Source organism: Ammodytes marinus, assembly GCF_949987685.1.
Source record: "Ammodytes marinus genome assembly, chromosome: 23".
Classification (NCBI taxonomy): domain Eukaryota; kingdom Metazoa; phylum Chordata; class Actinopteri; order Uranoscopiformes; family Ammodytidae; genus Ammodytes; species Ammodytes marinus.
In genome coordinates this window covers 3,896,565-3,906,113 of record NC_137227.1, presented here as the reverse complement: position 1 = coordinate 3,906,113, position 9,549 = coordinate 3,896,565, and the positions used below count along the sequence as shown (strand labels likewise).

The 9,549-nt window shown below is 44.3% G+C and overlaps 1 protein-coding gene across 1 annotated transcript in view; it reads left to right on the top strand.

Moving 5' to 3' along the window:
* Positions 1-2,772: 2,772 nt before the first annotated feature.
* Positions 2,773-9,549, top strand: part of ppargc1a (peroxisome proliferator-activated receptor gamma, coactivator 1 alpha) — a gene marked incomplete at both ends in the record, with an annotated part of 44,460 nt that continues 37,683 nt past the window's right edge. The window contains 2 exons of the mRNA XM_080051681.1: positions 2,773-2,820; positions 5,966-6,145. Of these exons, the coding sequence (XP_079907807.1) occupies positions 2,773-2,820; positions 5,966-6,145 (228 nt within the window). The remainder of the gene's footprint in view (positions 2,821-5,965; positions 6,146-9,549) is intronic.

Here is a 9,549-nt window from a genome sequence, read left to right as displayed (position 1 = left end):
ATAAGCCCCCTTTTTTGACTGTGACTCACACGCTGCTTCAGGAGAGAGAGAGAGAGAGAGAGAGGAGAGAGAGAGAGAGAGAGAGAGAGAGAGAGAGAGAGAGAGAGAGAGAGAGAGAGAGAGAGAGAGAGAGAGAGAGAGAGATGAGAGAGAAGAGAGAGAGAGAGAGAGAGAGAGAGAGAGAGAGGAGAGAGAGAGAGAGAGAGATCATTTACCAGTGTATATACAGTATATAATTTTTTGGCACGTCTATGCTCATTATGATGCTATTACTCAAGTTATGAAGACAATATCTGACCTGTGGCTTCTCTTTAAAATGCAGCCACATCTGTTGTACACATAAACACCATTGGAGAGACTGGGGAACGTTTTACTTTTTCATCCTTTTTTTTTTTGTGTCTGAGCATTTTTTTTTATATATTTCTGCGTTGCCCCTATATTACGGTCTATGTGGTACTGGTCCATCTGGGCTCTGTGAGGTCACTGCACACGCCACCTGCTCTCCATCGGGTTTCTCTGCCGTGGCTTCTGGGTTGGCTTTCACTGGGCACGCGTGGAGAGGCAGATGTATGGATTTAGTAGGTACAAATGCTCCCCTCAGATACCCATAAGACCAAACACACACACACACACACACACACACACACACACACACACACACACACACACACATACAGTATAATGTCTTAACTACTGCACACGCAGTCTGTACGATTTCCATCTCCCCATCCAGTCCCCCAGAACGTTTTAACAGGTTTTTTTTCTGTGCAATTTTGTGTTTAATGAGACCTGCTAGTACGGAGGTTTCACTAATTTAGGGAGACAATTGTTCCTAGCATGCTCAGGTGGACTTAATAGGCTCTTACAAGACTAAAAATGGGATGGGGGGGTTAGCATGTTCCGTGGAGTGAGTTTCTTATTATAGAAATGTAGTTAACTTGGTCCCTTCCTTTTAAGATTATGTCTAAACAGGAAAAAAAAAGGTTTTCAATACACCTTTTTTAACATGTACTTTTTTGTTAAAGATCTCGTATAAAAGCTTAGTTTTATATTAACATAACCTTTCTTAGAAAATCCCTGTAATGATAGCTCATTATAATTTCCTTATAGGCTAGTGTTTCTATTAATTGTGTAATCAGAGGAAGCCAACATTCCTCAGTCTACCCAACAGAAAAAAAAGAACACCCCCCACTCCACTGTTTGAAATGTCCACAAAGCTGTTGTTTTTATTTTACTAAGGTAGTGTTGCCTATACACGTCTTGTTGACACTGTATACACGCTTGATACTGCCACCTGCCCTTTTTTATTGCCTCTGAATGGACAAAGAATAATTTTCCAAAAGACCAAATTACTCTCTTTGATACTCTACATGCCCAAACACACAGGCTTCTTCTTTTTCCTTTTTTTTTAAATCTTTTACAGGCTTGTCAGGATTTAATTGAGGAATGGGAGCAGAGAATGTAAACTAATTATCTTGCGAACTAAAGAAACATAAATTGCTATAAACTGGTATTGTTAGTCTGGGGGGAAAAGAAGGAACATAGACTGGCCGATCAGACAATGTAACTTTTAAATGTGAGAGACAACACACACTGCAATTTACAAAACTCATTTTAATAAAATCTAGCTGGAGCTTTTTTTTATTTTTTTTTATTCATGCTAATTTCCACTTCTTGCCAGGAAAGACATCATTATCATCTATCTATTCTATTGTTTTTTCGAGTGTGTATGTGTCTGTGTGTGTCTGCGTCTGTGTGTGCGTCTCTGTGTTTGTGTGTGTGTGTGCGTGCGTGTGTGTGTGTGTGTTTATGCGCGTCTGTGTGTTTGTGCGTGTGTGTGCGTGCGCAGGGATTTTAATAGGCTACCTTATGGTTGTTAGGCATTCTCGCAGAGGACTCCCAAATGAGAGTGGAGACATGTTTCCCGGAGCTTTTATAAAGAAACCGATTACAGTCACTCTTGTTGGGCGAGCTGTAGAACAAAGAGCAGGGGCGTCAATTCACCCAAACAAAGTCCTCCAAGGTGCTGCAAGTCCAGACCCAAACCTAAAGGAGACAATGTTTAATGTATAATCCTGTGACAGATTTGTATAGGAAGCTCGCCGAAGAGATCATTTAACCCCGACTTTCCACTATGTATACAATTTTTTTGTAGTTTAAGTATTGTATTTCAACACCAAATGTGCACTTAATTCAGAGGTGTTCGACTTGTCTATTTGACGTTCACACTGTTAAAAAAGAAGAGAAAAAAAAATCATTGAATTTTTGTTTCTCAAACATTGTACAGCAAATGACATAATGAGCTTGAGATGTAATCGAGATGTATTGCATGTATCCATTGAAAATAACCAGCAGCCTATCTATAAGTATGAGCCTACACACGCAGAATGTATCGCTTATCTTTTTGCTCCAATATGTAATGTATAGATACAGTAGATCTTGTAATGTTTCCAGATGGAGCATTTTTTTTGCAGTGCACGGAGAGGATTTTACTATGTGCGCAGGCAGACCCCGCCCGCTCAGCGCGCGTCACTGGGCTCGTAGTGTGTGGACGCGGAGTCACTCCCCTGCCTACTTTTAATAGCTTTGTCATGTGATGGAAAGCAGTTGTAAGACAGGTGCCCTCGGTTCATTCTCGGCGAGGGGCAGCAGTTGCCTGTGTGCGAGCGAGTGGGAAGCGTGTGTGGATTTCTTTTTTTTACTTGCTTTCTTTCTTTTTTCTTTTTTTTCTTCTTTTTTTTGCTTTTCCCCGGTCCGTCATTCAGTGGCTGGATGGCGTGGGACAGGTGTAACCAGGACTCGGTGTGGAGAGAATTAGAGGTGAGCCCCATCTAAAAACATTTTCAAAAAAAAATCCCGACTTCTTCCACCTTTTTCTAATAGCCCTACACTGGACTTTCTATTTCCCTGGGAAAACGTTGGACAACAGTGACTAAATCCGGGTTGGCGTGCCGGTGTGTAAGTGCGCGTCTGGACGCAGTTGTAAAAGGATGGCGTGGGGATTCTACTCCAACAACGGGATATACATGACCAAGTGTTTGGGAATGTGCCGATTGTCCCTTCTTTTTCTTTTCGCCTCAGTTTAAACGTGTTAGTTGTTTGTAAACGCGTGCACTTGCAGGCTCGGGACCGCTGCTTGCCCCTTAGAGAGGATCCCTTAGAGCTCTTTCAGTCGGAGCGAGTGCTTGCAAGCTGTCGGATATCCTTCCAGTATAGAGGATACGCGCCCCGGTGCCGAGAAAGCTTTCTTTGCACGACGAAAATGACTGAATTGTCTCAAAGTCAGGTATTTTGCTTTACATTCCTATGGGCGATAGCTATCTCTTTTTTGATAGGTTGTATGATTTCTTTATTTTACAAAGGCGAGAGGCAGAAAGGTTTGTCCACACACTGGAGGGGACCGCTATATCTGGCATTGCGCAGCATGGAGCATCATAATAATACTAACGGTAACTGGGCTCGTCTAGTGTGCCGACATCCCGGCTGGAGGGAGCTAATTCGCACTGGCAGGACAGCGTACGTCGCATCCAGCCATAGCTACTACTTGATAACCTTATGTTTCTGCGATACCATTGTACCCAATGCGTATTTGTATCCAAGTCATTAGCTGCTATTCGTCTTTTTAATCAAATATGCCTTTTGTGATTAAAGTGCATACTGATTTAAAAAAAAGGCACATCAAAGTGATACTTATCCATCATCCATAGGCTATACTAGCGAGTGCGTCCAGCTTGTATTGGACATTCAGATCTACCTGGCTATACTTAGGTACTTGTCTGTATACAGGAGCTCGCTCAGTGGTGCCTCGGAAAAGGTTTTCACACTAATTAGACCTACATGACGTGACTGCAGTCTGGCTGCATATTTGTGCTTATTTCTGGGCTGTGTGATGTGAATATTAAAGGAGTAAAATAGACTGTCTATATACTCAACAGAAGTAAGGATCTGTTATTTCCGATTGAATTGGATGGCTGCTTTTTCACTCAGATGCTCCTATTTTTGCACTTTAATCACCGGGACGCGCGCGCGCGCACACACACACACACACACACACACACACACACACACACACACACACACCGTCACTTAAGCCAGGTATAGGCTTCAGAAGAGAGTCATTCTTTAACCGTTTGGTTTGCGAGTGCGCGTCATTTATCTGCCTGAGTCAATCATACATATCTGTGTGTTGTCTCTCTCGGACCAGATACCATTACATCTATGCATGTACATACTATGCTACAATACTATGGAAGAGAATGGGAGAACTGTCAGCCAAGAGACCTGAGTCCCTTTGCTCTAATAATCTTCTCCTATAGCAGGTGCTGGCTTTTATGTGCGACGCGTGCGTAAATCACTGGAGCCCTGTCCTGTGCTGTGTGTGGTGCGCCTTGATTGTCTCTCTCCGACGGTGTTATATCATTATATAGTTCACCAAGAAAGAAGTCTTTAAGATAATTGGGCATATATAGTATAGGACTGTACAGCCATTTTTTGAATAGCCAAACATCTTTGCTATACCTTTTTTCCCCTCTCCACCATGCATTGCGTGCCTTGTCAGATTGGATTGGGAGAGACTGAGACGCAGTTGAATCTGTAGTGGCTGCAACAAAACGGATTTGTCTCATCACAGTCTGTGTGTTCGTGTTGGAAGCCGACGACAGATGAAGTGTGACACCGCCACCGCCGGTTGTCTGGTCTGCGCGTTTTCTGTTTCTTCCACTACTTGGCACAAGGAGCCGTCTACACCAAGCCTTTCTGCCCTGAGCCGAACCCGACTCTCATACCCCCCCCCAAAAAAAAAAAAAACTTGATCATATATCTCTCCTAAGGCCGCCCATGTAGCCTTTCATATACTTCGCTGTCCAACTAAATTGGGAACATGTAGGCCGACCCTATTACACAGTTAGACCTAATGCTGTGGGATTTGCATGAGAGACAGAGTCACAGAGTGTAAACACGCCTCTGCTCCGGTGCCTTTTTTAAATGATTACTGACTTGTAGCCATGTCAAAGTTTTTGCCCCCCTTTTGCATGGAGAAAAGAGAAATGTATGTTGTTTTCATTTCAGCATATTATTGCTTTCCAGCCATGGCGTGGTTGCATAGTGAAATGGGTAATGATGAGTGTAATTTTGCATGAGAAAAACATTTAAAACTGTCCTACAATCAAGGGAACAGGGATTCAAAATATGGGTAACAAGTTTTCAACGATCTTGCAAAAGAACAATAATTGTACAGTAAAAACGTGTTGCCTACTCCATCTCCGCTATGACTACATTGTTCACATGGCCAAATCCCTGTTGATTGCCAGTCCAGAGGGTCCTCCTCACTTACTTTTCATTTTCATTTTTCCTTTATTTATCTTCGAAAAGATCAATCCTTGCAGCCCTGAACAGAACAGAACAGAGCTGATGATTTGTGTGTGTGTGTGTGTGTGGAGGAAGCAGGAGCAGCTGCCACATACAGTACACATTGGCTAGACTGCACAAAGGTGGCTGAATAACCAAATGTCAACAGGCTAGGATTCAGTGGCAAGGAGAAAGGCCAGCAGCACCAATGGCAGTTAGTGCTAGGTGGGAGGACAACGCAGTTTGGATGGAAGTATACCAAGTTAGAAAATGAACTATGGCTGTATGCAGAAACTACAGCCGGTAAGTGTGTCATTAGACGCATATCAAGAAAAAAAAGTGAACTTAATTTGCAAGATAATCTTATCAAGATACAATAGGCTTGAGCTATTGGAACTATGTGTATGTTATACAGAGGTTTGTGTTTCCTTTGATGAGGACTTCAACAGCAGCTTTTTAAGAGGACTTTTGACTCGCGTCCAGATTTCCTATTCCCCCATTGTTTTTTTCCAAACTTGGCACGCGAAATGAAGTGTGTGTGATTTGCATATGAAAGAGATATGTTTGTATGACGTTTTTTTTTTTGTTCTTCTTTTGTCTTTTCTTTCTTATGATCCAGTGTGCTGCCTTGGTTGGTGAAGACCAGCCCCTCTGCCCAGACCTCCCTGAGCTGGACCTCTCCGAGCTGGATGTCAGTGACTTAGACGCAGACAGCTTCCTAGGGGGGCTCAAGTGGTACAGCGACCAATCAGAAATCATTTCCACGCAGTATGGCAACGAGGCATCCAATCTCTTTGAGGTAAGTAAATAGTTTTTTTTTAATTTATATATTTTTTTTTCTCCATTGCCTTCCATCAACATGTTTTTTTTTTCCTTTACTTGAACTTGCTGGTTGATATAAATGACACCGGCAAGTGTGCCTGTCTCTAAGCATTATGGGAGCTATGGAACATCTTTTTTTGCATCCACAGTGATTTGATTACATGCTCTCTCCCAGGGGGTTGTAAGGGAGGACTGAGCTTGAATAATAACATGCCCTATAGTGGAAAAAAAACACAAACACGCCACTATCACGCCACTGTCTTGAACGCCAGCCAAAGGAAATGTACAACAGTGCAACCGGTTTACAAACATGCATTTCACACTGCTCCGAAGTACAAAAAAAGAGAGGGGGGGGAGGGGGGCGGGGGAGATAACATGGAAGAAAGATAAGTCCCACGAGGAACCTTTGTCCTCTGGCTTGAAATATTGGCCCCAACTTAACTGCTGGGGGCTCCTTTATCAAAACGCTGAGCCTTAATTTATGTCCCGGGTTAGTAATGCGGCACACATCTGACAGAATGCTTGGGCAGTTAAACTCTGGACACAGTGGGCTGTATTGCAAAACGCTTCTCAAAGGTTGGTGTGTAAAACTTTAATCTCTACCCCCTCCCCTCACTCACTCTCTCTCTCTCTCTCTCTCTCTCTCTCTCTCTCTCTCTCTCTCTCTATCAATCAATCTATCTATCTATCTATCCCACTCTTTCTTTTCTGTTCTCACCCGGTGACAAACGAAGTCCACAGAGGGTGATGATCTGGCCGGGGCCATAAAGCCATCGGTCTTGGGACTGAGTTCCAGTCCCCAGTTCATTATAAGCCTTTATCAGTGCCACAGATAGACAAGAAAGACTGAGATTGGATGCTTTAGCCTCGCCTCAGGAGGAAAAACCCTGTCTGAGAAGGCAGCCCCGTGTGTGTGTGTGTGTGTGTGTGTGTGTGTGTGTGTGTGTGTGTGTGTGTGTGTGTGTGTGTGTGTGTGTGTGTGTGTGTGTGTGTGTGTGTGTGTGTGTGTGTGTGTGTGTGTGTGTGTGTGTGTGTGTGTGTGTGTGTGTGTGTGTGTGTGTGTGTGTGTGTGTGTGTGTGTGTGTGTGTGCGGCCATTGTCCTGTCATGTAGTCACGTTTGCTCCCACGTCTCTGGTGTGTGTGTTTTGTTTTGTTGTGTGTGTGTGTGTGTGTGTGTGTTTGTGCGTGCGTGCGTGTCTTTTCAGTGGTCTTGCAGGCAACAGTTGATAACAGACTAAATTCTTTCCACTTTTGACCCTCCTCCCTTATACCACCAGCACCTTTCAGACATTCTACCTCTGTGGTCCTCCCCAACACATGGGGAGGGGGGGGAGGGGTCTTAAGTACTAGCTGCTATGACCGTGGCTCCTCTGTCGTCTGAGAGTGATATGGCTTGCAGCCACCGAGTGGCTCTAGGGACGGATAAAAATACCGATGAGAGAGTGAGAGTGTGTGTGTGTGTGTGTGTGTGTCCATGTGTCATTTTAAAACACAATGGAACTTAGCACCTATCGAGGACTATGCCCCCCCCCCCCAAAAAAAAAGGCGATGATTTGAATCGTCAGTCGTAACGCCCCTCAATTGATGTAGATTCTTCCAGTCGAGTTGCCGTTTCTTTGTCAGTCTAGTGTGCATTCCAATAAGACAGGATCAAATCAAAACACTGATGCAATCATGCCAGGCCAGCAGGTGGCGACGATGTGTCATCTCAAACACCATAGAGGAACAGTGTTAGCATGGCGCATTGAGTGTGCACATTGAGCGTCTTCTTCAGCGAGTTGCAAAACAAAAACCAAACTGGAAATGGTAAAAAGGAAAAAATTACGCTGCTTCATATGTTTGCTTTTAATATATTTATTATCCTCCGCTCGGTGGAGGAATGTTGTAGTTAAAGCTAAATTGGCTTGTCAACAATTAAGACCCCCCCCCTAATCTAACCCCAACAAACTTTTCTGATTGCCTACAGTGCAGTCGTCACAAGAGCTTGTGTGTTTGTATCAACATGATTACTGTCCATTGCAGTGAGTGGGTGAGGTCACACGCACAACAAGTCACTAGCTATAGTATTATACTATATGGCATCTAATTAGGAAGTGAACACTGGGCTTTCAGAGCGAGTACATTTCCCTGACCAGGGATTTTTTTTTTTCTTTTTTTTTTTTCATCTTTGGAAAGTCTCAAGTCACCATATGAAGTGCTGGGTCCATCATACAGCAGGACCCAGCTAATCCTAGTTAATCTGACAGGGGAAAGTTTTGACGCTCGGCAAGGATCACAAAGCTTGTGTGTGTGTGTGGGGGGGGGGGGGGGGCTGCAGCTGCACTCCCTACACCCCCTGTTTGGCCTCTTGCATAGGGCATTGATTCGTCCAATCAAACGTTAAAGATTTGATGACGTGTTAATTAATGTTAAATGGCCATATAGAAAGTCAGTGTATTCTTTGTTTCCTTGCATTTTCCCTTCCTCACTTGCATAGAGTATACATACAGCCACTAAAAGAAATCCACATGTGTTTTTAAGACATAGCAGGTGGAATATTACCAAGGCCGCTCTGAGTATAACATGTGTAACAGCTGCGTGCGGCTGTCGCGCGGCTGAGGCACCCCTCTCTTTAAAGAGGGGTGCCTCCCATCAAACAACACACTGCCTGGACCCTTTGAACAGGCTTCCATTAGTTCAAGGAAGTCAACAGTCCAAATGATTTGCAGCTCAGACAGCAACAAAAACACCTTCTGTTATTCTTCATGCACGGGGCCCCTTGTCTCAAGTTGTGACAGACAGTAGCAAATGAGTGAACATAGTTTGTATAAAAGCAGTTAAAGAACCGGATCAACAGCTGACACAAGTCTTATTTGATGATTAAAAGGGGGGGGGGGGGGAGCGGGACAAAGGATATATTGTTTGCCACCCCCTGTCTAAGCAGTGTTTATGTGTATGCGAATAAGCCCGTGTTCTTATCTGCGTATGTGTCCGTTCTTGTTCCGCAAGTAGCATACGGTGTTAGATCACAAGCTTGTCCCCTGGCCGGCCTTCTGCTCCATTCCCTGCCACTGGCCCAACTGGCCCTGACGCGATATGCAGAGAATGATACACCACAACCCCCCCCCCCCCCCCCACACACACACACACACACACACCCCGAACACACACACACACTCCCACCCCGAACACACCCACACACACACACACACACACACACACACACACACACACACACAACAGCAATCGCTCCTAGCGCGGTCTGTTTGACACCTCTTCAAAACAGGCCGACCGTGAAAGTCCACACTGTCTATTTTGGGAGCGGCTGTTGTTAAGGGGTAGTTACTCCACACTAAGTTCCCGATGTCCTGCCAAAGATAACAGCAGAGAAGCGTGACCCG